Source organism: Panthera onca, chromosome F1 (assembly GCF_046562875.1).
Source record: "Panthera onca isolate mPanOnc1 chromosome F1, mPanOnc1 haplotype 2, whole genome shotgun sequence".
Lineage (NCBI taxonomy): Eukaryota > Metazoa > Chordata > Mammalia > Carnivora > Felidae > Panthera > Panthera onca.
The window spans coordinates 20,065,549-20,092,943 of record NC_138355.1 but is presented as its reverse complement, the minus strand read 5'-3'; the positions used below and the strand labels follow the sequence as shown (position 1 = coordinate 20,092,943).

The 27,395-nt window shown below is 46.5% G+C and overlaps 1 protein-coding gene across 2 annotated transcripts in view; it reads left to right on the top strand.

The window, feature by feature from the left end:
* TNR (tenascin R) overlaps nt 1-27,395 on the top strand; it is a 417,184-nt gene that overhangs the window by 354,938 nt on the left and 34,851 nt on the right. For both annotated transcript variants that reach the window (XM_060643572.3, XM_060643571.3), the window contains exons 10-18: nt 8,093-8,182; nt 9,316-9,579; nt 10,171-10,440; nt 11,464-11,583; nt 12,513-12,659; nt 15,852-15,971; nt 19,259-19,402; nt 20,078-20,208; nt 21,113-21,245. In XM_060643572.3, the coding sequence (XP_060499555.1) occupies nt 8,093-8,182; nt 9,316-9,579; nt 10,171-10,440; nt 11,464-11,583; nt 12,513-12,659; nt 15,852-15,971; nt 19,259-19,402; nt 20,078-20,208; nt 21,113-21,245 (1,419 nt within the window). The remainder of the gene's footprint in view (nt 1-8,092; nt 8,183-9,315; nt 9,580-10,170; nt 10,441-11,463; nt 11,584-12,512; nt 12,660-15,851; nt 15,972-19,258; nt 19,403-20,077; nt 20,209-21,112; nt 21,246-27,395) is intronic.

Sequence of the window (27,395 nt, the reverse complement as noted above, 5' to 3'; positions counted from 1 at the left end):
CATTTCTTTTCCATTATTCTCCACAGGCAATGCCCAGTGAATTCCCTCTGGAGTATGAACTTGTTTCTGAACAACAGACTCAATGTCTGCAATGATTTTTTTTCCTCTGCTCTGGTGGTTTCTGTGTCCTTAATGATCAGTTTTGTAGGCTCAGCCTCTCGGCCGGGATGATGTGTGCTTGGCCTGTGTACCATACCTGGAGTCCCAAAGGGGTGCTGAGAGTTATGTATTTCACAGGCGCATCAAGGTACCTCTCGGTTAGACAGGCAGCACTTACCAAGGACACGTACCACTGTTTTCTGGGCAACGATGAGAAACCATAAACCCTAAAGAAAACTCTGGAAGGAGGAAGGAAAGACAGAAAATGTGGGAGACGGTGGGAAAAGAAGGAGATTCTCATTCCTTGACTGGAATTCAGTCACAAAACCCTGCCTCCACCCAATGCAAATGATAAACACCGCTCTGTGTCTGAGGTGACTCCTCTATATTTATCATCAGAGGCCTGTGGCTGCAGGGTTTTGCCAGGAGGGAAGAGGGGTTCGTCCTCAGCCGTCCACACTCTTCTGCCTGGTGCTCCCGCATGAACAGGAGCCCACACGTGAGGAGCCCCGTGGCCAAGAGAAAGGTTAAAGGAGCTGGCCCCTATGGCCCTGTGAGTGCTGGGCTCGAACCCAGGCCCCCAGAGCCAGTTCATCACAGCCCTGAGCAACTCTATCCCCAGCCACACGCTGCTAACCAGAAAAATCAGCACCCGGGCTTAGGAAACCCAGGGCCTTGAAGATTCCTACAGACATCACGGTACGACACAAGATTGCAAGGAGACAAAGACCTACAGCTGCCACACACGATACATTCACTCACGCACAAGGCCGACGTCACGACTTGGGTCTGGGAGTTGCCACCTTGGAGGCCGCTGGTTTCTGGGGGCTTGGAACAGACGCCTCTCCCCAAACCCACATTTTCCTCCCCGGGCTCCCACGGGGTCTGGTGGTGAGAAGGTGGGCTCCCGAAGGTGCAGAGGTCCGTGTGTATGTCCACAGGATGATTTTCCGTGAAGAAACCCGAGACTCCCTGAGAAGTCCAGCTGGCAAAACAGTGCTGACCAAGGCACTTGATGTTCACTTCACCCTGTCTGCACTCCCTGATGTGCCAGGGCACAAACACCAGACCCAGGGCCAGACCTTCAATGCCAGGCAGGCTCTTCTGAGGAGGAGTTGGGCAATAGGCCTGTGGCCCAGGCCAGATGGTTCTCAGCCTCCTTCAGGTGAAGTCACAGCGACCCCAAGTGGCCACTCTGGTAAGGCACCCTCTGAACAAGGTGCTGCCTTCTGGGGGCCAGAAAGTGGGGAGTGGGCTGCAAAGACCCACATGGAGGAGAGGGGGGAATGGCCAGAAGCTTCCACAGCTTTCTTCCTCACAGAGCTGGCACATAAGGGCGTCTGTGCCCTTATTTGTGTTAAAGGACTAGAGCAAAGGAACCAGGAGAAAGCCAGGTGGGAACTTTTCGTCTTCTGCTTTGGCTTCTTCAGCAGGGAGAGCCTATTTACAGTAAAGACCCAGAGATACGATGTTCCTGCGGGACAGAGGGTGATGGGCCATGTTTATCATTAATCTCACTGGCAACAAGAGAGCTGCATTCTAGAATATTCCTTAGTATTATTATTTTTTAATATAGGTTTGTGGGGTCATACTTTCCCTTAAAGTCAGCATGGGATTGACTGCTTCTCTTGATGGTTGAACGTCGTCCACACTCAAAAAATTGGTAGATGTCCTCCAAAACCTGATTCATTCAGGGAACCCTGGAGAAGCATCCACCATAACCTGAGATGATAAGGATGGGGAGCCTGGGAGCTTAGACCTCCATGATAGTAAAAAGTAGATGTTGCCCATCTGGTGTGATGTCAGGGGTTCCCAGGAGATCCTCTGTCTCTCTCCAATTATTTCCCATCTATAAATCTCTAGTACCCAAATTCCACTGTTGGAACTCTTCCTTATGAGGGGCCCTCCATTAGATCCCTGGTTTTCGTGAGTTATTTTACCAGATCGGCTGTTGCCTGTGTTATTCGTTCTGCCCGCAATGCCCTTTCTCGGCCCAGATACCTCTGATCCTTCAAAACCCAGTTCAGATATGCCCTCATAAGTCTTTCCAGCATTCCTGTCACCCTTGCTATGCTGCTTCCATGCATCACGTATTTCTTCCACTATGCTACATTCTGAATTAAAATATAAAAAATCAAGGGGCACCTGGGTGGGTCAGTCAGTTAAGCACTTGACTCATGATTTCGGCTCAGATCATAATCTCACGGTCATTGGATCCAGCCCCACGTAGGGCTCTACAGTGACAGCACAGAGTCTGCTTGGAATTCTCTCTCTCTCTCTCTCTCTCTCTCTCTCTCCCTCTCTCTCTTCCCCTCCCTTGCTTACATGTGTGCATTCTTTCTCTCTCTCTTCCTTTCTCAAAATAAATTAAAAACACATTTAAAAAACTTTAAAATATAAAAAAAAAGTCAAATCCCTTAACTCAAGGCCTAAGGGTCTAGTGAAGAGACCAACATGAAAACTAACAGTAACAACATAATAACATCATTGTTGTAAAAACTGAGAGATGGTCTGCAAACTCCTTGGGCACAGGGTCCTCAATCTTCCCCTCCCTTTGAGAGCAGGTGTCCTGTGAATGCACTAGGGCCAACCAAATCCCTCACCCAGTTTGGTAGACTTGAGGTTCACAGTACTCAGGAGATGAGCCCAGGGATTTAGAGATGGAAAGGGTCCCCATTTCTACGGATCTACCTGAACCCGACCAAGCCTGCAGATCCCAGATGTCATTCATGGTTTTGCTGGTAAGAGGTAGCAATCTCAGCTTCTCGGGGCTGCTTCGCCCCATGACTTCCCTCCTAGCAGCAGGAGGCTGGAAGAATAGGTTTCCTAAACAGAGGGAAGTGAGTCATTCTACATTCATCACCCACGGCCCTTGCGCTGCAGGGGACAATGTGCTCATTCCTCTCGCTCTTCAGCCCTAATTAATCTCTTCCTGCTCGCGTGCCCCATCCTGCCCACCAGAGAATTCCATATCCCCTTCCCTCGACCTTTCCTAATCTTGGCTAGCTTTCAAGGTTCAACTCAAGTCCCTCTTCTAGAAAGCTTCCCTTGGTCACTGCAGGCATGCTGATCCTGTCCGCCCTCTGAAATGGTTTCCTTAGTTAGCAAGCCCATGGTGTAGTGCCCAATTACTGAAATTCCAATCAGCTAGTCCACTCCTCTGGAGGATAGGGACCCTCCTCTCATAGGGACAGGGACCATGCTAGGACATGGCAGGAAAAAACAAAGGACTTGAGTTCCAAAGCCAGTTTTATTGTATATTAGCTTTATGACCTTAGTCAAGGAATGGACTTCTCGAAGCCTCTTTTTGCTCATCAGTAATGCCTTCCCGGCAGAGCCGCAGGGGGGTTAAGTGAGGTAACAGGTACGAATTTCTAAGAACCTATAGCTAGTAGGAGTACTCTTGACCATCAGACCCTCAAAAAACTTGCCTCAATTTTTAGGCCTCATTTCTTCCCTCCCTTTCTTTTTCATTGTTCTTCTAGACTCTCCACTGCATGAAGCTCAGTGCTGGGTGTATTGTGGGTGCTCAATAAATAATTTCCTCCTTCAGTACGGATTTCTTTTATATCACTGAGGGCAAGGGTGATGTCCATTCGGCTCACCCTGATATCCCCAGTACCCAACCCTGTGCCTGGCACAGAGGAGGCCCTCAATAATGTTTGGTGAGTGAATGAACTGCATGCCTTTGGGAGTTCAGCGAAGAACGGGTATGCAGTGAAAGAGTTGAGAAAAGCGTCAACCTCCAAGCCAAACAAAGGCATGGAGAGTGGTGGTTTCCCATGGGATGAATTTTCTGAGCTGTTGTGAAGAAAAGGGAACAGAGCCATTCAAATGCCACCATTTTCAGGAGGTGGATGGAAAGATAAAGAGAGCATTGATAGAGAGCAATGGGGTCTTTAAAAAGTGAGAAATCCCTAGGAGTCCACAGAGTCCTGATGTATAAGTGTGCTGGATACGCCTCGGATACACATTTTCTTTTCCAGCAGAACTGTATTTTACCTGCTGGCAAAGAGCAACAATTCACTTGTAGCACAGGAAGAAAGCTGCAGAAAATCAAAAGAAAGCAGCAGGCAGGAACCTATAAACGAGTCCCACTTTCCCATCCCCTAGACAGAAAGCCTGGGACGAGAGTACTTTAAATTCTGCTCTGCAGTTTTTCTGGGAAAAGACGATTCCGTTGTAAATTATTGAACATTTCATTTAAGCTTCATAAATAAGAAACTCAGATGAAAACGTTACATGTTAGATCCGTTCGGCAACATATAATTTCTGTCTTACTCCCCCGATCTGTCACCCTTCATCTACGTCAGAGAATTTCTACTTCATTATAGGCAATTGAAGGTTTCAATCAGATGCCTAAGAAAAGTAGTTTATGTTCCAAAGGTAACCTAATTTCTCCAACCAAGGATGTACCTGGGACTCGCCGAACATATTGACGGAGATAGATGTGTGCTTCCAACGTTTCCGGGGGCGTCACAATCACCCACTCAATCTAGTGGCAGGTACTCCTCCCAGCCAGGGGCCAGCTCCTTGCTGACAGCTGGACTTCCAGAATCGCTTGTTTCATCAGAGCTAACAGGCTAAGCCCCAGCAAACTGACAACAGGTGTGCCCAGGACTAGCCTCTACCTACCTGGGACACAGTAAAAAGGACTCAAGGTCCTGGAATAGTTCTCTGAGTGAAGTAATAATAAAACCAGCTACTATTGCCGTGGGCTAGGCACCGTCCTGCACTTAATCCTCACGGCCACCGTTCAAGACGAATACCGCCGGGTTTCCCATTCTACAGAAACTGAGGCTCAAAGATACTAAGTCTCAAAGTGACGCAGGTAGAAAGTGGCAGAGAATGAATGGTAACATAAGTATGGCAGACCTCAAAGTCTGTCACTCTTCAAACTTTACCTCCACTGGTGTTGACACTTCAGAGGAAGAAAGAATGAAGGGTTAAGAAGTGGGCTGGAGCTGGCCTGAGAAAGGGAAAAGAGGGCTGGCTCTCATACACTCCTTCAAGGGAGCCTGGTTGGTAAGGCCTGGTAGGTACTGTCTTACTCAAGCATGGGGACAGTTATTGCTTTGGGCTGGACTAAAGCTCTACTGATGAGGGGATGCACAGCCCTCTGGCTACCATGCAGCGTTCTCCTTCATTAAACCAAACCATTTGTTAAGGAAAGGTTGCTCCATGCATTTCCTGTCAACGTCATTCCTATTACCTCAGGAAGCCCGGGGAAGTCACAGCTGCTCAGGGGAAGGGACGACATTGGGGGAGGGGTGGGACATTCCAGTTCTCCTAAAAGTCCCAAATCCCTGAGGCCAGAAGTCTGAGTGTCCTCTCCAGCTGGCCATACGCTTACTCTTTGCCTTAGTTTCTTTTCATAATTTGATGGTGTACTGGTTTGAATGGTGTCCCCCCTCCCCACCCCCCCCCACCCCCAGTTCATGTCTAACTGGAACCTGTGAATACGACCTTACTTGGAAATAGGGTCTTTACAGAGGGAACCAAATTAAAATGAGGGCACAACAGATTAGGGTGGGCCCTAAATCCAATGTGCACAGTGCCTTCATAAGAAGGGGAGAAGACACAGACACACAGGGAGAATGCCACATGTTACAGACTGAATGTTTTGCATCCCCCCAAAAGTCATGTGTTGGAAACCTCATTCCCAGTGTGATATTAGCAGATAGGGACTTTGGGAGGTGACTGGGTCATGAGCAAGTAGCCCTCATGAATGGGATTGGTGACCTTGTAAAAGAGACCCCAGAGAGTTCTCTTGTTCCTTCCACTGAATGGAAACACAGAGAGGTGACGGCCATCTATGAACCAGGAAGTGAGGTCTCTCCCAATGTCAAATCTGTTGGTGCCTTGATCTTGGACTTCTCAGTCTCCAGAACTGTGAGAAATAAATGTGGTTTAAACCACCCAGCCCATGGCAGTTTGTGATAGCAACCCGAGCAGACTGAGACACTATGAGGCAGAGCCTGGAGCAGAATGCCCAACATGGGCAGCAACCACCTAAAGCTGGAAGAGGCAAGGAAAGATGTTCCCCTTAGTTCCCCCTTGGGAAGGAGCACTGCCCCCCCCCCCAGCACCTTGTTTTGGGCCCTCTAGACTCTAGAACTGTGGTAGATGACATTTCTGTTGTTGTAAGCCACCCCTTGTCATCATTTGTCATGGCGGCCACAAGAAACTAATGCAGATGGAGAAAAGACTCCCCATTCCACCATCCTCACAAGGTTGTGCTGAGGGTCAAAACACATCCAGGTACTTTGAAAAGAACAAATGTTATATAAGTGTAGAATAACATGATCATCAGCCATGGCTCTTGTGGCCCCACACAGATTGCCCCTCTCCCCACCAAAATGTCTACCAGAAGGACTCAGGCTCATCATGGGGGACCCCACATGTGATGATTTGATCTTTTTGTATTTTTCTACAATCCCACTTCTAGTAAATGAGGGTGAGTTTGTGCTAGTTTGATGCTAGAATAATGGTCCCTAAAGATGTCTACATTCTAATCCCAGGAACATGTGACTCTGTCAACCTACATGACAAAAAGGAAATTGTAGGTGTGGTTAGGTTATCTCGGTGGGGCCAATATAAGAACAAGGGTGCTTATAAGAGAGATACAGGGAGATCAGAATCAGAGTAGAAGATGGGGCAGAGGTCAGAAAGAAAAACAGATATGAAAATGCTATGCTGTTGGCTTTGAAGATGGATTAAGGAGCCACAAGCCAAGGGAGGCAAGAAGCCTCTAGAAGGTGGGAAAGGCAAAAAAACGATTTCTCCCCCAGAGCCTCCAGAGGCTGCAACCCTGCTGAAACATTTAGACTTCAGACCTGCTCATGCTGAACTATAAAATAATAGACTTGCGTTGGTTTGAGCCACGATATTGTGGTAATATATTACAGCAGCAATAGGATATTAATACACCGGTCAAGCCAGTTAGTCTGAAAATGAATATGGGAGAGAGTAGGGAGACACCCCAGATAATTGCAGGTATCCTGGAAGGCGCCCGGTGATTCTTTGTATTAATCCCCCAAAGGATTTCCCCAGAAAAGTTTATATCCTTTAGTTGGACAGTTTTTGCGTTTTTTCCATCTTCCCAGAGTCTCCTGGAAGTCAATCCTAAGATTGAATCCATAACTTTAAATACCCTGGCATCTGAATTAACAACCTTGGTAGGGAGCCCACAGCAGCAAGGCTTCTGCCTGCCCCTATGTTAAAGGCCTGGTAGCCTATTCATCCAGTGTTGCTCCCTAGAAGGGATCCCGGAGTCCCCATATGGTTCCAATCCCTATCTATAAAAGGTGCAGATTGATGCTCACAGCATTCGAGAAATGCTTTAGGGGCACCTGGGTGGCTCAGTCGATTAAACATCCAACTTTGGCTCAGGTCATGATCTCACGGTTTGTGAGTTCGAGCCCTGCGTTGGGCTCGAGCCCTGAGTTGGGTTCTGTGCTGACAGCTCAGAGCTTGGAGCCTGCTTCAGATTCTATGTCTCCCTCCCTCTCTCTTCCCCTCCCCCCACCCCCATGCTCTGTCTGTCTCTCAAAAATAAATGAACATTAAAAAAAATTATAAAAAAAAAAAAGAAATGCTTTAAAGGCCCATATACATACAATCCCTCCTCCAATTCACAACTTATACAACTCCCTTCACCAGCCGTAACCAACTTGAGACTCTAAGGACCTTTGGAAGACCTTCCAAAGGAGAGCACATTTCTGAAGGTCACTAACAAGGGCAGCCTTGCTGCCTTCCCGACGAGACCAGCAGCAAGAAGGAAGCTGCATGGAGCACTTCATCCTGTTGACTTGGTATGGATTTCCTAAATGTTGAAATTGGGATTTCCTACTCGGTAAAATTAGGAGGAGATTCAGGAAGGACTAAACATAAGATCTGTACAGGAATCTAAGCTTATTTGCTTCCCTCCTTTCTGCCTTCCCCATCACTGACACACACACAGAATAATGTTTGTTTCTGCATCTACCGACAGATTTGGTGCCTGGCACGGAGTATGGAGTTGGAATATCCGCTGTCATGAATTCACAGCAAAGTGTACCAGCCACCATGAATGCCAGGACTGGTGAGTAGGACTGCTATAGAAGCAGACCAGGATGCTGTGCAAGCCTGAGAAGCCACGGAGGCTTGTGGCTTGTTTGTCCTGGCAAGGGCCGGTCAGAAGGCAATGCCCCCTAATGAACAGGTCCCTGGATGACAGTTATCAGCCTAGGAACAACATCTACCTGCAGATCGTTGATCTCTGTGCCTAACCTCTGCTATCAACATGCAGGATAGTCTCACTCACTTCCCCACAGATCTGTGCATGGTCTCCCATGGTCTGGTGGGCTGCCCCTCTGTCTCCCATGGTCTGGTGGGCTGCCCCCAGAGGTGGAAAATTCGAAATCAGTTGGTGTCATAGCAAGTCTTTCTAATATAATACCTCAGAGCAGGCAGAATGTGATGTCCCTCACCATGGATGACAGAAGCCCTCAGAAAGGTCATAGGGATAAAGGTTTAGACTTGGAAACAACCTGTTAAATCTAAGGGCAATGGAAAATTCCACTTGAGACCCTTGCCACTCAGCATCTGGCATATTTGCTTCCAAATTCTGGGTAAATTTCTAAATCACTCTGGAACTTTAGGTACAGGCAGCTGCCATGGGGTGGGGATTTTGAGCCAGTCCCTGCTCCAAGGCTCGTTCCAACATAGACAACCTCTCTAAGAGAACCACAAGGACACAGGTCCCCAGGAGTTATCAAACCTAATTACCTGGACACCCATGTCCAGATCAGTCACAATGGCCTCAGGAACAGGGGTAGCTACCATTGCCAAGAATGTCATATCCCTACTTGATGGTGGCTCCTAGTTTACCCTGGTTGGATTGCTGACAAAGGCTGGAAGAAAATGAATATGGAAAGCTTGATAATCAACAGCCAGCTTTGTCCCAGAGGTATGTCCCAGAGGTGGATGTATTCTTATGGTGTTGGAGCTATTAATACCTTTATGCAGATTGTCCATCTATATACCAAGCCCTTGGCCATCTTTCAAAGGGAAGGTGCTTAACAAAAGGTGACAGAATTGTCAGCAATGACAAGCTAATCCTCATGGTCAGCAGGCCTGTTTATAGGTTAGAAATCCACAGGGAGGTCCAATTCCAATAAATACTGGCCCTTGTATGGAACTTGTGTAAAATAGGCCACTTATGTTGATCCACAGAACTCGATAGTCCCCGAGACCTCATGGTGACAGCCTCCTCGGAAACCTCCATCTCCCTCATCTGGACCAAGGCCAACGGCCCCATTGACCACTACCGAATTACCTTTACCCCGTCCTCCGGGATCGCCTCAGAAGTCACTGTGCCCAAGGACAGGACCTCATACACACTGACAGATCTAGAGCCTGGGGCAGAGTACATCATTTCAATCACTGCTGAGAGGGGTCGGCAGCAAAGCTTCGAATCCACCGTGGATGCCTTCACAGGTACCAGGGTAGCAGAAATCCTAGCTGGGCTCAGGGATCAATGGATCTTAGTATGAGAAAGTCATCTAGGTAGCCTACTCTTCCAACGCCCCCATTTTGTTTAGAGAAGGAGGAATGTGGGTAGAGAAAGAAGAGATTGAGGAGAAATTAACAAATACATCAAGACAGAATGGTTGGAAGTAAGGGGGAGAGAGGATCAAAGCTACCTACGTGCCTGAAAATTTGTATCTGGTTTTCTAAAACCTGAACATAGGGATTGATTCTGTTCATCTTTCCCCATCTGCACTAAATCAGTGGGCATTCAGAGGATCCATGGGATCATGTTAAATTTCTCCCAGGACAAAGATTTGAAATCCTGGGTGAGTATTATGAGGTGTTACCCTGCTGAGGGCATTCATTTTTCAGTATAACGCTTGGAGAAAGGAGATGGACAGGACTAGAGAGTGAGGGGCTGTAAGCTCTGAGTCAGCAGGTAAAGGTACAGTCGTAATTGATAAGGAAAGCAGATCCCTTCAGTCAGATGGCTCTCCTAGCCCAGTGGTCCCACCACCTCGTGTGTGTTTCAGAACCATCATCTTCTCTGCTTTGCAGGCTTCCGCCCCATCTCCCATTTGCACTTTTCTCACGTGACCTCCTCCAGCGTAAACATAACCTGGAGTGACCCATCCCCTCCAGCAGACAGACTCATTCTGAACTACAGCCCTCGGGATGAAGAGGAAGAGATGACAGAGATCTCCCTGGAAGCTACCAAGAGGCACACTGTCCTGATGGGTCTGCAGCCAGCCACCGAGTACATCGTGAACCTGGTGGCAGTCCATGGCACAGTGACCTCTGAACCCATTGTGGGCTCCATCACCACAGGTGAGGTGGGAGGGCTCGACAGCAGGTGGTGAAGGGCGTTCCTACAGAGGTCTTTAACAAGTCAATGAAATTTACAAAGAGAAACACCCAAGAAGTAGGGGCCTGCCTCACTTGGCTAGAGAGGGTCTGTGAGCTGTTCTGAAAGAGCCACCTCTTCCAGGGCTGCATAAAATGTATAAGATGGGAAGCTTCCATTGGGAAGGTAGGACAGACTCAACGTCTTGAGGAGGCCAGGGCTTGAATGCATTGGTCCAGAGGTTCTCACACTACCAGCCTGAAGAGAGTTAACCTTCAAAAGGAAACTCCATCTCTTGACTGCTCAGTAAGGTCACTCGTACAAATGATGCTTCCTCAAAATTATGTGGACGAGCACTAGCATGCGGCCATGTAGGAACCTGGTACTCAGAGAGTGGGGTTGGTTTGCACGTTGTGTGGAAAACACAGGCACTGTGAGACTATTGGATCAAATTCATCTCATCATTCTCAAATGTAATCCCAGATATGAGTATGCATGTGGCTGAGGACATGTGTATTTGGGTGGTTTCCTATATAATGACAAGAACCCACTAACTAGACAAGTACATTAAGCACTCAGCTGGTTTTGACCCTGCAGTCCTCCAGTAGTCAAAAAAATGAAGTACCCAGTACAAATGAAATACAGTTTCGGAAAGTGGATTTGTTCTGGACTCGTGCTCTGAAATCCCTCTACAGTCAATAGGCAGTTTTTCCAAACTGAACCATAGGTGGCTGCTAAAAACTAAGAGAAACAGAGTTGGGTTTGTCTAAGAGAAGCTGCTCTAGGGAAAATGACTATGTTACTCCCAGTTCAAAAGAAAACATATGAACTTAAAGGAAAGTTCCAGTTGGCCTTGACACAGCTAACAGTTGCTGCACAGCACAGAGCTTGCCAGTTCGACCTAATGTTGTTAAAATATTCTCCATGAACATGGCTTTAGCCATACCTATGACTTTCTCACACTGTGCTTTTCTGTCTTTTTCCCACAAACACACGGATCCTTGTAGGAATTGATCCCCCCAAAGACATCACAGTTAGCAATGTGACCAAGGACTCAGTTATGGTCTCCTGGAGCCCTCCTGTTGCATCATTTGATTACTACCGAGTATCGTATCGGCCAACACAAGGTAATAAAGTCACTTGATTTCTCACAAATGGATGGGATTTGGTGCTGAGTGACAACTGTTCTGGGAGAAATACATATCCCAGAGGATATCACCCCTGCCTGCATTCTCCCCCTCTCTGTAGCGCGCTCCTTCACAATGAGAGTGGGTTAAGGAGGAGCAGGAAAGAAACCCTGAACTCACCAACTCCTCTCACACACGGCTGGACTATATTCACCCAGAAACCAGGCCCTCAACCAGCAGAGCAAATCATGGTAACTGGTCACCATTATCTAGGCAGTCTAGTGAGAAACAACCCCCCCAAAAAATCTGTCAAGATCCAGGGTCATGTGCACTTTCCCGAGAGACTAGTCCAAGACTAGAAGCCTGGGGGATTCCTAAAGACTCGGCTGAGCCAGATGGAGCTTTAGAGGGAGCCACAGTGATGGTGGTCCTATTTCTACCACCCCAGCCAAGTCAGAAGTCAGAAAAAGTTGGCACAGACCTTCACCCTGCCAGTTCCTGCTGTGCATGCCACATTGTTAACAAAGTAGAGGGCATGCCCACTTCCAAGGAGGCGGTGGGAGAGTTTTCCAGACTACCCTGTCTCCGGGCTGCATAGACCCCTCTTCACAGCCCATGCCTGTTAGACTGCCTTAAGAAGACCAGCTTGTTAGAAAACTAAATAAACCACTTTGTTGTTGTTGTTGTTGTTGTTGTTGTTCCAAGGAACCTATAAAATGAGGAGGTGGGACCAACATACAAGCTCTCCTCAAGCTCCAATATTCCCAGTCCATGAACCACTTCTCTTCTTTCCCCGCCAAGCGCTGAGCTTTGCACCCGTCTGTGCTTCATGACAAAGTGCTGCCAGAAGCTTCTATGTAGATAGACTATACCATGAGCTGTGTTGAAGCATCTGCTGAACTTTAACAGTGGCTTCTGCTCTTCCTTAGTGGGACGGCTGGACAGCTCAGTGGTGCCCAACACGGTGACAGAATTCACCATCACCAAGTTGTATCCAGCCACTGAATATGAAATAAGTCTCAACAGTGTGCGGGGCAGAGAGGAGAGTGAGCGCGTCTGCACCCTCATTCACACAGGTAGGCATGTCTCCCTGTCATGAGCCAAGTCAGGATGCTGGCTGAGGACCCACAACAGACAGAAGAAGCAAACAGTAGAGTTGTTCTGGCTAATACAGAGGGCACTGGTCCTGGGCTCAGAGGCTCCATTCTTGGGTGTCCCTCTGACTCACTGTATTATGCAAAGCAATTTGCAATTTCTCTCCCCACTGATATTCCTAATACTGGAAGTTTAGACCTTATTGATTTGGGTCAGAAATTTTCATGGAATTTCCAGTAAGAAAGGTGACCTTTTAAAGACACATGATGAAAGTGAATTCCAGAACAGACATCTGAATCATCACATCTAATTAAAAGAAAATTTTTTTAATGTTTACTTATTTTTGAGAGAGAGAGAGAGAGAGAGAGAGAGAGAGAGAAAGGAGGGGGGAGGGGCAGAGAGAGAGACACAGAATCTGAAGCAGGCTCCAGGCTCTGAGCTGTCAGCACAGAGCCTGATGCAGGGCTCAAATTCATGAACGGTGAGATCAGACCTGAGCCAAAGTCAGACGCCCAACTGACTGAGCTCCCCCAGGCGTCTCTCACATTTAATTTTTTTTTTTTTAACGTTTATTTATTTTTGAGACAGAGAGAAACAGAGCATGAACGGGGGAGGGTCAGAGAGAGAGGGAGACACAGAATCCGAAACAGGCTCCAGGCTCTGAGCAGTCAGCACAGAGCCCGATGCGGGGCTCGAACTCACGGAGAGCGAGATCGTGACCTGAGCCGAAGTCGGACACTTAACCGACTGAGCCACCCAGGTGCCCCTCTCACATTTAATTTTTTTTTTTTTTTTTAATTTTTTTCAACGTTTTTTATTTATTTTTGGGACAGAGAGAGACAGAGCATGAACGGGGGAGGGGCAGAGAGAGAGGGAGACACAGAATCGGAAACAGGCTCCAGGCTCCGAGCCATCAGCCCAGAGCCTGACGCGGGGCTCGAACTCACAGACCGCGAGATCGTGACCTGGCTGAAGTCGGACGCTTAACCGACTGCGCCACCCAGGCGCCCCTCACATTTAATTTTTTAAAAGACTCAGTCAAGTAAATTTTACCTCAGAGAAGGAAAAGTTGATTATATCAGTAATAACCCATAGGGTCCTGAAACTCTTCATCCTCTGTGGCCAGAAGCCACCAAGTGGCTGCATTTGCTATTGCTTTATGCTCAAAAGGTGGTGGCCTTCCTTTGGAAAGTGAGCCCTTTGGATGCACCTGAGAACAGGGCTCCCGCAACAGCTCCACTGCTCCTCCTTCTCAGTCAGCCCATCATGCCGAACTAGGAAAGATTTGCTGTAGAAGTTACCAGAGGGGACAAGGTTTTCTGTCCCCAGACCCCAGGTCTAACCTTCCAGTGAAGCTATTATTCCCACAGCACATGGGAAAGCATCCAACCTGCCTCGTTAGAACAGCCGGCTTTCCTGAGGCTGCTTAATTTCCTCAGAGAATGGCATTTCCTGAACGAGGGAAAGGTAACTTGGAATTCCTCACTGCTTTTGTAGATACTCTCACAGGCCCAGAAACATCTGTAAAGTAATGGCCTAGAAACGTTCCTTCAGAATGTTCAGAACCTCAAGAAATTATTCTTCTAAAAGACACCACAGGGTATTCTCATCTTCCCTAGTCTCCTCACAGGCCTGTGACTACAGATAACCCAGCAATATTTTTGGTCCAATATTTCCTTTCCATCAAATTATCTGTGACCATTAAAGCATCAAGAAATATTGACCCAAAGTGATGCCCAATGAGTCAAAAGAAGCCCCCCTCTCACCTTCCTGAAAGTCTCAGAAATTCATAGTAAAGAAATTAGGCTCTTTCTCTTTGGGAACAAGAAAATGAATTTCAAGAGCCTCCTACCCCCTAGGGTAAAAGAAAGCAGCAACTTGGGTCAAAACACCTCATCTTGGGTTTGTGGTTATAAGCAGCAAGTATCTGTAAAGCAGATATTCAGTAGGGCACCAACCCAAACCACCCTCCTTTAGGTTCAAGCAGAGCTATTGGCAACTCCCGACAACCAGATGACCCACAAAAATGTCTTATCTTGTTGTTTTAATGTAAGGTCTATGATTTTGCAATTGGGAGAAATGAGTACTCCTTTAGGATCTCACGCTTAATCTCAGAGGGATCAAGCTAACTGTAGTCTCCCAAGACTTTTCCTCTTTGTCTCTTCTCATAAGGTTGCATTGGAAGAACTTGCTGAAGACACAGATGATGGATGCAGTTGAGATATTAAAAGTGAAACAAAGTTCACAGTTGTTGCTTTCAAATGAGGAATACGGGCAAGCTATAGAAACCTGCAGTTAGGGGTCAACAGCACATCTTGGTCCCCAGAAGTAAATTACATGACACTTGGGTTGAGTTGATACTTAAACTATTCTAATAACCTCCATTTCTAAAATAAATCCCAACCTTATGGAAGGGAAGCATAGTAAGAAACATATGCATAGAACATGGGCAAATAAGAATAGGCACACGGTCCCATGATGAGCAAACTCTGTTCCCCCCAACAGGCACCACTGGCCTTTAGCCTGGAAGAATCCCCTTGACTCTATGCCACAAAAAGGATACCCAGAACTCAATACAGAGGAAGTCTGTGGTAAAGCAATCATCATATGTGGCTTTAGAGGCAACCTGAGTCCCATTCAGTCATTCCACGAGCATGTATTGTGTACCTTGTAAGTTCCAGGCACTGACGCTACTCCTTGACTTCATGGAACTCCTACCATACTTTCCGACGTTCATCAACAGAGATCGTTCCACAAAGCATGCCCCTTGTATTTGTGAAAGTGCAAATAGCCTGGGAAACAAATTGTCTCATTAACTAAAGGAATATAACAATTCCTATATGTTCTGAGTTTCTCCCTCTATGTTTAAATGTCTAAAGCACAACAGCCATACCTCAGAATCCCCCATAGCACCTGACAGTGCTCCGCATGTAAGAAGTTAATGAATACATTAAAAGGAAGACCCGAGACCAATCAGGGCAAAACTGGGTACTTGGGAGGAAGGACGAAGGGGAGAAGAGGATGAGATCAGAAGGGGAGAAAGGAAAGAGGTCTCCACTCACTTCATCATTTTGTATGGCACAGCTGCAGATGTGCGTGATGGGTGAAGCTGCAGGAGATAGTTCGCTGCAGTGCCTCCTACGTTCACCTGATATTCTCCGGTTCCATTTCAGCCATGGACAACCCTGTGGGTCTGATCGCCACCAACATCACTCCAACAGAAGCCCTACTGCAGTGGAAGGCACCAGTGGGTGAAGTGGAGAACTATGTCATTGTCCTCACACACTTTGCAGGTGAATGTCTACAGGACCGTGCATCAGGCAGGTGGGAAGGGAGGGGACTGGGGCTGAAGGCTATTATGACAGTTTTTGTTTTTTGAAGGACATTTTATCAAGCTGAGGAACATATTAGAAGTTTTCCTGCTTTACTTTTACTCTCAAGCTCTCAAGATGTCCCCAAACTCTGCAAACAGTACCAACTATGGGAATGCAGAAGGGCCGAATCTGAAATGTACAAGGAGGGCACATAAACAAAGGCAAATACAAAAAACAGAGCAATAGCACTTGGAAGACAAAACTCAGAACTGAGCTAAGACATGGCCCCAAATGCTATGGGCTGGAACGCAGACTTTTCTAGATATTTACAGAGCGAGAAAACCACTAAAGCACCACGCACGGAGCAGATAATACGTGGAAACAGGTGACAAAGGATCCAGGCCTAGCAAACTCCTGTTGCTTTAGTCTTGTCTACCCATATCCAACCCAAAAGGTTGATCCAGCATGCAATCTTGAGTTTCAATGTCTTCTTACCATGCTTGTTCACCTTACATTATTTGAAGTTGAATAGAGAAGCCCAAAGCAAAATAGTGTTGAGTGATTCAAGTGTCTAGGCCTAGGAAAATTACTTGCCTGACCAAATTATACATGTGATCACAGAATTCTTGTGGGTTGTACCCGGGAATCCAGAGAACAAAGATACCAGAAGACAAAAGATAAGCAGATGTCTTGATTTTCAAAAATGACAGAGGAAGCCAGTTTTTGTAAGCTGCAAAGTAAACAGATGGTCAAAGCTTGGGAAAATAAAAACCAAAACAGACTATTAAATAAATTGGGAAAATAATTAGTGGATGTAACATACAAGTACAGGTTCACTAAGAGTAAGTTTTACCAGAACCACTTTAGGTCCCTTTTTTTTCTTTTTTTTTTTTTTTTTTTGACTGGCCAATCTGCTAACACACTTGGATTTCAGTAATGTATTAGAAAAACCCACTTATCAATTTGACAATAAATTTCATATATTGAAAAATAAAATAAAATAAAATATGGTTAAGAGTGAAAAAAAAGAACTCTGTTAAATGTTTAAAAAATAATTACATTAAAAATATACATTAATTTAAGAAAAAAAAAAAGAAAAACCCACTTATCACTTAGATGGAAAAATACGTGATGGATCATATTTGGAGTTAGAACTGTAGCTGATTGGATGACCCTCCTCAAGGAACGAATATCATGACTGTAGCTCCACCAGAACCCCGCTATGTGTGTGTGGGATCCGTGTCAACTCCTGCCACCCCTCCCTGCATGCCATGGGCCTGCGTTTCTTAACTCTCACCATGCCTTCCCAAACCGCCATGCATTTGCATGTGTCATTTCCCCTACCAAGAAATTCCCTCCCTACTTGTCTGCTTAGACACACACATTCTTTAAGTCAGTTTCAACACTATCTCCTCTGCCAAAGCTTCTAATATTCCCTCAAGGTAGATAGACCCACCCGCTCACAGATACAAAGTACATGATTCCAGGGGCGCCTGAGCGGCTCAGTCTGATAAGTGTCCAACTTCGGCTCAGGTCATAATCTCGCGCGGTTCAGCTCTGCTGACAGCTCGGAGCCTGGAGCCTGCTTCAGATTCTGTGTCTCCCTCTCTCTGCCCCTCCCTGCTCACAGTCTGTCTCTCTCTCTCTCTCAAAAATAAACAGACGTTAAAAAAATAAAAACAAAGTACATGCTTCCCTCATACCAATTAACCTCTGTTCGTGCAACAAATACCTTTGATGTCCTCCCACGAGCCACGCACTCACCAAGGCTGCAAGGATTCAGAGACAGAGCATGAGTTCTCTTCGCAGACCTCACTCTGGTGAGGATGAAACCAATACCTGGGTACAACCCAATGTGAGCACTGTCGTGACACAGGCAATCACAGAACAGATGGATCGCTGATTGGGAGTGAGGGTGTTGAAGGGGAAAAAAACAAGCTGATCTCAGGTAAAGTTAGAGAAGGATTGTATAGGAAAAGGAATTCCGAGAAAAGAGAGCAGCCTGAGTGCATTTGTAGAGATATGAGAGAACATGAGGACTTCTGAGAACTGCCATGGTTTGAGGTGGCTGGAACAGCGACCGCTGGCAACATGTTGCAAATGAGGATACTAAAAAGTTAGAGTCGTTATGTATGTTCTTCCAAAGAGCTGGTGTGGATTTTAACTTGTTCGCATGCCTTCTAAGCCTTTAGACCACAAGGAACTTGAAACCCCCACCTAGTTTGGAGAATTGCTTTGTAAACTTTCTTAAATGCTGAGAGTGACCTGGGAGTATTCTAAAGACACAAGAAAGGGCTTGGCCCTGCTCTAGTGAATAGTTGTTTTTATTTTTGTTTTTAACATTTATTTATTTTTTGAGAGACAGAGTGCGAGTGGGGAGGGGCAGAGAGACAGAGGGAATCCGAAGCAGGCTCAAGGCTCTGAGCTGTCAGCACAGAACGCAACGTGGGGCTCGAACCCACAAACTGTGAGATCATGACCTGAGCCAAAGTCAGACACTTAACCAACTGAGCTACCCAGGCGCCCCTCTAGTGAAGTTTTATTGACAGCATGAATGAATACAGAGAAGACACGCTTATCACATTTGTATATAAAACAAATCTGGGTAGTCACTGATACTGTGATATGGTGACCGAGAGTAGCTATGCTTGTGCTGAGCATAGCATAATGTATGCTGAAGTTGAATCACTACGTTGCATACTTGAAAATAATGCACCATTGTGTGTCAACTGTGCTCAGGTATTTTTTTTTAACTGTGATCAATAGAATCCAAATTCAAATATAGTTCAATAAACTGAAACAGTGGTCCAAAACTCAATTGACAAGGCAAAATACGGTAGAAATAAATGCGGAGCTCTGCCCATGGGTGCAAGAAGTCAACAGATTTGGAGCTGCCACATACATGTAATGGTGGTTGGGGATAAATTTTCTCAGCCTAGAAGAGAGGGCTTGATTCGAAGCTGTGGTGGGGGAGAAAGAGCCATGGAGACAGAGGCTTCAGCTTTTCTTTGTAACCCCAGCGGCTTGAGTGAAGTCACGGAAAAGACAATTTGGCTTCCAAATAAGGAATATGTTTCTCAATCGAGATGCAAAACATGATGAGAGGAGATGCTTGTGTGGAATCCAATGCTAAGCTGAATAGCCTTGAAACGATGTCTTCCACAATCCTTCAATATTGAATCTTTATGAAATGTCTTTGGATTTGATAAGCTTTTCCCAGGTTGAATCACCTTAGTCAGCTCTTACCCGTGTTCATGTGATTTCAGTTGCTGGAGAGACCATCCTGGTTGACGGAGGCAGTGAGGGATTCCAGCTCGTTGGCCTGCTTCCCAGCACCCACTATACTGTCACTATGTATGCCACCAGTGGACCTCTCACCAGTGGCACCATCAGCACCAACTTCTCTACCCGTGAGTACATGGTTGGCTATATATCCAGCATCCCTGGATGCTTTTGCAGATCCTGAAAATTATCCGTCCCCATGTGGTGGACTAAATTAGAGTCTAGAGGCTTTGGACAGCGCAGCTATGAGCTGTTCGTATCTCAGTTGACTGCTGCCCAAATGCCAGTGAGCTGCAGCTCTCGGGCAGCAGGCACATGTCTATTTTCTGCTTTCATCCTGGGTCTGGCTGACAGCAGTAGAACCAGGCCAAGAGAGGCCAGTATTGGAAATGGATCTGGCCCAGAAAAAACTGGATGCATATGAAAGGGCTTGATATCTGGGAGACACTGGCTGGGTGCAATCATGGCCAGAACAGGAGACAAAGGTATAGTTGTGGGGATGATGATGCAAGTTCCAGAGTGAACTCACAGACATGCAGATTTATTTAGGTCATGATTTCAGACATAGGTCAGATTGGAAGATGACACACCTGGGCCCAGAGGCCCAGGTTAGAGGGGGAAATAGGTGCAGGAATGATCATGACACTGACTGATCATTTTCTGCTCCTGTCCAAGCTAGAACTGGGGTCAGCATGTAAGCAGCCCAGAGACCACGTAGGTGGGCAGATAAATACCTGATACCTGGAATCAAACAGAAAGGAGCTGGAGAGGAAGGTACTCCTGGTGTTTTCTCTTCCTTATAGTCCTGGACCCTCCTGCAAACCTGACAGCCAGTGAAGTCACCAGACAAAGTGCCCTGATCTCCTGGCAGCCTCCCAGAGCAGAGATTGAAAACTACATCTTAACCTACAAATCCACTGATGGAAGCCGCAAGGTGAGATTTTTCTGTAAGGGAGATTTTTCTATCAGGCCATCCAAAGGGAGCAAACTGGGTTTCCCATGACGGATACAGACATGCTGTTGAGGAAAAAGCCTGGGTCTGTAAGCCAGAGATTTTGGTGCTAGTCCTGGCTTCTCTACTACTCTCTTTACAAGTTGAGACAAAACACGAAGCCTCTCTGAGCCTTAGTTTCCGCTCCGGATAATGGGGGTGTCTACCTTTACAACTTCACTTGGTTTTGGGTGGTGCTTCCAATATGATGATGCAAAGCACAGTGGAAACTTCCAAGCCATATAAGTACATCGTTTTGGAAAAAAATTTCACTAGCAGGGCCAAGCAAACATGAGCTGGATACCAAATTCGAGTCTTTTATGCCTCTTGATAAGCATTATAAAGGCTACATCTATAGCCTGCAGTAAAGAGATGACAAATTTCTGTGTTGTGTGATCAGTTGAAATAGTACTTCTAGAGCACCGGTTGTCAGACTTCTGTTTGCAATGAAATCCTTTTTTTTTTTAAAGTGAAATCATATTCAGGAGCAGAATGTACAAAATGGATGTAAGCAGAGCTAGTCTGTTGGATATGGAGTAGGGAGGCCTAGGCTTCTGCCTCCCTGGGTCCTGAGGAATCTAATACAGTTGGAAACCACTGGATTTGATAATCCACATGCCTACCTTTATGCCAATGTGCATCTATGCGGTAGGAGCTGTCTCAATCTCACACAGGAGCTGTCCTCTCTGCCTGTTGGCTCGATGCAGTCTTTGTTGGGGAACGGAGAGCACACAGTGGCCGTGGCGATACCGACCGATCTGGCCGTGGGCTTGGGCTTCCCTTCCCAGCTCCTCTCAATCATGTGCCTGTCACTCCCATCCACCTGCCTTCCTCGCTTGTTCCACAGGAGCTGATTGTGGACGCAGAGGACACGTGGATCCGACTGGAGGGCCTTTCTGAGAGCACAGACTACACGGTGCTCCTGCAGGCGGCCCAGGACACTGCCCGGAGCAGCCTCACCTCCACCACCTTCATCACAGGTGAGACACATGGCCCGGTGATGCTTTCTTCTTCCCTGCAGGACGTCTGGCTCCTCAGCAACTTCTGCTGAGACGTGATCAGGGAGGAACCTATCAACGGACTCAACTGCCTCTTCCTGTGAAGGAAAATAATGATTTTCTCCACTCCCCCTTTTCCCCCCTTCCAAGACTCTGCCAGGAAACTTCTCACTACCAGGGCAACCATAGGAACCAGGAGTGCAAATCCCTGGTCCACCTGGACCCAATAAATGACAGGTTCCTGTTCAGATTTTCTGCAAGTGTTTTCCCAGCAAATTTCTTCCATCCTTCCTTCCTGCCTGCCTTCCTTCCTTTCCTCCTTCCCTCCCTCCCTCTCTTCCTTCCTCCCTCTCTTCCTTCCTCCCTTCCTTCCTTCCTTCCTTCCTCCCTCTGCTGCCTGTAATCAGAGAATCACGTAATAAAGGTATGGATAGTAAACCCTTTGCATTAAATCCAGGGTTCTTCTCCATACACGAAGCACTTTTGCATTCCTATGACCTCAATTCAGTCCTTGTAACAACTGGTGAGAAGGGCCTTATGTATACCCCCATTTCACAGATGATGAAACAGAGTGCACAGAAATCAAATAGCATACGTGCCTGGGTCAAACTAGAACCAAGGTCTTCTGCTTCCAAATCCAGTTGCTCCTGCCTTCCTCCATTTAAGTATCAGCAGAATATACCTGAAACTGTCCTTCAGGAATAAGGGTGTCCTCATGTGTGTAACAGGAAATAAACCAACATTGAACCTTTGAGAGCTATCTGACAGGCACTGTTCTGACTACATTACATGTATTACCTAATTCAAGCCTATGAAATCACATCCTATGAGGTATATTCCATTATCCCTATTTCCAGTTGAGGAAATTGGGCCACACAGAGGTGAGGCAACTCACCTAAGACCCCATAACTTGTAAGCAGGAGAGCCTGGATTTGACCCCAGTTGATCTGGCTGTGGGGCCTGTGCTATTAACAGTCCTTTCTGCCTTTTCCCACAGTACCTCTCTATAGTCCGTAATGTAGGACTTCCCAGTCCACACTTTGAGCTGTCTTCCTGCCCCACGTTCTGGAGGTGTGGCTGTGCACATGTGTGGGCCAAGCGAGAGTACCCCTTGTCCCTAGATGTACGTCTGCCTGCCATGTCAGAGTACCAGGATGGCTGGAATCCTGGCCCTGCCTCAGAGCCTACCCCTTCATCACCAGAGGGAGGTGACAGAATATGCCCCATCCCTACTCAGGTGGCTCTCCCTGTAGACTCACCCTAAATGGTAAAGCAGGACACTGAATCAAATACACCAAAATGTCACTAGTGGTTCTTTAAGGTAGTGAGATTGTGAATGAGTTCTCCTTTCCCTTCTTTTTAATATTTTGAATATCTTACAAAGTGTCTACAATGAGCACATTCATCAGAAAAATGATTTTTTTAATTAAAAAATAAAAATAAGCCGAGGGCGCCTGGGTGACTCAGTTGGTTGAATGCCCAACTCTTGATTTTGGCTCAGGTCATGATCTCACAGTTCGTGAGATCAAGCCCCACATCGGGCTCTGTGCTGACAACATGGGGCCTGCTTGGGATTCTCTCTCTTCCTCTCTCTCTCTGCCCCTCTCCCACTCATGCACACACACTCTCTCTCTGTGTGTGTCTCAAAATAAATAAATAGACTTTAAACAATCTTAAAAATAAATAAAAATAAACATAAGCCTTGGTCGCAGGGCTTGCCACAAGTCGAAACGCGTCTTCACGAAGCGGAACTTAGAGGACACTTGATCCCTTTAAGGGGCTCAAGCCAATTTTGCGCCCCCTCCATGCCCTTTCACGGAGGGACTTATCTCAGCATCAAGGTGCTACCTTCGCTTGTTCCATCCCTTCGCTGCGTATTCACAGGTGTAAGGGTCCTCTGTGGTCCTCTTTTTCAAGCTGCCACCCAAAGACCCGTGGATTGGAGCTTTTCCCTGAATTAAGAATTTCTTTCCCACACAAAGGACAGAGACGACAGAAAAAAACCAGAGCTCCCAATCTGCATATTTATTAAGTGCAAAGTAATCATTTCATCCCCGAAATGCATAGGTTTCAAAGATCGCTCAGTGTAGTATGGGCCACGGCTCCCGCCCTCGTAATGCCACAGCTGGTGTGTGTGAGCAGGATGATAAGACACTGAGTCTACGGCCCTACCACCCGGAACGTGCCTCATCTCGCCTGGCACACCTGAGGTTTCTCCAGCATCTTGTGGCTGTGCCTTGCTCCAGATCCACCCGGGCAATAAAAGTGTACCAGCTTCTGTGCCCACCACTGGCCCTCTCTTCTGCGAAGCCACCCCACAGATGTATAATAGTTTGGGTCTGGGATCCCAAATCCAGCGGGAGGCTCAGCCAGATCTAATAAGCAGAGGGCTAACAATTCATGGAAATCCAGAGAGGGGGCGAGGGTAGTGGCTTTGTTTAGTGGACAATGCATCAGGGGGGATTTAGGTGTTTGTTTCTTTGTTTTCGTGAAACTCCAGCTGACACTGGGCTTCCTGGGGCATGACCAATACCATCTCAAAAAGGGGAAAACTGTTAAGAGCCCACGATCCTGTATAATGAGCGTAGCTACTGACTGAGCCGCCCCATGGACAGTTTGGGGTTGACTAGAGAAGGACTTGCCCCTATTCCCGCGGTACAAGGCAAAGATATATCCATGTTTGGAAGTCTTTGCAGAGCTTTGCTGCGAAGCTCAAATTTAAATTTAAACCACTGATGCGTACCACACCCTGCTGGCTTTGTCTTGGAGATTTATCAGAACCCACTGAAATGACCAGTTGCAGAATGAAAAGTGTGTGGATGAAAGTAATGCATATGGAAGTACCTTGCACAAAGCCTGACACACGGCAGACATAATAAATGTGGGTTGAATGGAATAGTTGAATCCCAGCTGCAGAGCATGGAAGAGGGGTTTCTGGTGAAACAAAGCTGTAGAAGGAGATTTTCAATATCCATCACAGGGACGGGACTGGCAGAGAGAGAGGTACTGCCTGCACAGTGTGATGCCCCAAGTCCCTCCAATTTCAGGTTCTTTCTGCCACCAGAAATGCAAATTTCCCTGAAGAGATTGTACTAAACCTGCACAGTTATTTGCACGTCAACATTAGTGAGTCTTCTCTGCTTGAGCCATGCCCACCCCCACCTTTTCTACCACCCCCTTCCAACTCCCCTGCCAAAAGCAAATTTTATTAAGGAGGAAGAGAATACAAGAGTATCAGCTTCCTTCCTAAATGTGGGGGTCAGGATGTTATCAAGAGGGAAGGACACCTGGTGGCTCAGTCGGTTGAGAGTCCAACTCTTGGTTTAGGCTCAGGTCATGATCCCAGGAGTCATGGGATCGAGCCCTGTGGGGCCTGCTTAGGATTCTTTCTCTTCTCTCTCTCTCTCTCTATGCCCCCTTCCCTGCTCTTATGTGCACACATGCATTCTCTCTCTCTCTCTCTCTCTCTCTCTCTCTATATATATATATATATATATATATATATGAAAACAATAAGGAAAAGTTTGGGGTTTGCTTAATGGGTGGCTTGAGCCAGATGCCTTGAGGAGGAGTCCAGGAGAGGGGGCTTCCAGCATCAGGGGCAGGTGTTTTTCATCCCAGAACTCTCCTGTTAGCCCCATAGATCTCTTACAGGTCTCTGGAGATCAGGCTCCCTCTGAAGAGTGGCCTCAGTGGCTGCACCTTCGGCCTGATTCTGCCTCCCCTGACGTGAAGCACATCCCAACTCATCCTCTCCCTGTCTCTCTAACTCCCTCCCAACACACACACATGGGAGCCACATAACTTGCCCTGTCCGCTCTATCGGCGGGCCCCTGTTTGCCTAGAAAGAAGAAAAGGAGGAGGAAGAGGAGAAGAGGAGGAGGAGGAAAAAGGAGAAGGAGAAGGCAGGGAAGGGGAAGGAGAAGAAGAAGAAGAGGAAGAAAGAAACAAAAACAAAGAGCAGAGAATCTTTTCACATACTTGAAAGACTGAAGAGCTGGCAGTCTGAACCCCATGAATTATTCCCGCTGAGCAAGAGGTCTGAAAAACACCAGAGCATCCAATGTGACGGCACATCAGGGCTGATGGATTTAGAGACTAATTTCATTCTCATAACAGGCATCCTTTCCGACTTCATTGACAGTGCCTGAGCTCTCCACTTAGCAGCATCCTATTCTTAGGACGGGATGTTATCAGCTGGTCGTTCTAAGCATTTTCTATGCCTTGTCTTATGGAACAAAAGAGCCTAGAGCTGGGCCCCTAAGTGGCCTCCATCCGCTGACAAACCTTCATCTTGCCTTGGGTGGGCCGCAATAAGAGGCTCATTTCAAGCAGATGTCTATTTAATGGTCTGGAAAAGAGTTGAGATGTTTTTAAAAATAAAAATAAAAGAGAGAGCGAGAAGAAAAGAACTCACTCCCACAAAACCTCAGAAACTTTCTTTGATCAAGATATCCTCCCTTGCTGTATTCCTGCTATAGAGCATAAACCCATTTCATTCTTTCCATCATGTTAATAGCTGTCTGTCCTGTTGTCCCTGGTGTTTGCACAAGACTCTAGGGGGAATTAAATACAAGTAGTATGGAAGAGAAAAAATATGGATACATTATTTATAATTTACTGTCGCCTGAAATTTCATTCAAGGTCTACTTGTCTTTCAGAGACATGAATATAAATGAGGAAACAAATATTCCCCGTAGAGCAACAGGGACTTGGTGAAATGATCTTCTGAGACGCAGGTTTCATTGTCTCTTTTAATACTATAAGAAGCAAACAAGACGCTCACTAAAGCTTGTCCTCAGAGACAGCGAACACTATAAAATAGGTTGTCTTGACCTTGAGGTTAAGCGAAGACAATCATTTGTGGAGGTACCCAGAGATGAGTAATGAGAAGTTTTCTTTATTACCTTTGCTCCAGTCTATCCCACATCCAGGCTGAGCTGCTCTCTGGGGCTTTTCAGGAAAAGCTCTGGGAGTCTATTCTAACACAAGCTTCAGTTTTGAAGCTGTAAAAATTAATAAGGATTGGCAAATCCCGGATCCCTGGACAATAGATAGTGGGTCATGCAAATCCACGTAATTATCAGTTGGGAATTCCAATGCCCACTGTGCATTGCTTCCTACTCTCACTTATACCACACTTCCCCCTTCACCAAAGTAGGGAACTGGAGAGGATTCCCTCTGCTCCACTACTTAGAAACAGCTGGCGTGCCAGCTCCGTTGAAATAAGCAATCCCCCAAAAGGAGAGGTCCACCTTCTCCTTTCTTGGATACCTGACTGTGTGGAAGGAGGGCACTACAGACCCCATTTGAACAAAGTATTCCCATCCATGCCCCCAAGGGCCCTCTCTATATTTATTCATTTCTTTCTTTCTGCTTTCACCTTTTCTTGTGCCTGCTACACGCAACCGTTCTGAGGCGTTGAATTTGTGTCCTTTGGCTTATATGTGTTTTTGAAAAATGTGTTCTTGGGCAAGTTTTGAGTATATTTCAAATGTGTACAAACGGTATTGGATTACACAATTCATTCCCTGCTCTCGTATTTTCTACTCAGCGCTGTTTTTAAGACCCATCGATGCTGTAGTACAGGTGCCTAGTCTCTGGCTTCCAACTGCTGCAAAACACTGCGTGCTGTTCATCCATCGCATGTTACCTCTCCATTCTCCCAAGATGGACAGCAGATGGTCCCCAGCCTCCCACACCACAAATGGTGCTGCAGAAAATACCTTATATGTGCCCTCTTATGAATCAGTGAGGCATCACCTTTGGGATATGTTCCCAGAAGAGGAATGACTGGGTCAGGGGGTATGTGTTTACCTGGTTTAACTAAGTATTGCTCTTTGGGATGGCTATGCTAGTCCACACTCCCTACGGAAGTTCATGACGGCTCCTGTTTCCTAATGACATGATCCAGCTTTGTAACTTTTGACAGTCTAATAGGCATAATTGAGATTTAATTTTCTGGTTGAATTTCTTTATTTTTTTCTTTTCTTAAGATGAAATTTATTGTCAAATTGGTTCCCATACACCACCCAGTGCTCATCCCAACTGGTGCCCTCTTCAATACCCATCACCCACACTCCCCTCCTTCCCACCCCCCCATCAACCTTCAGATTGTTCTCAGTTTTTAAG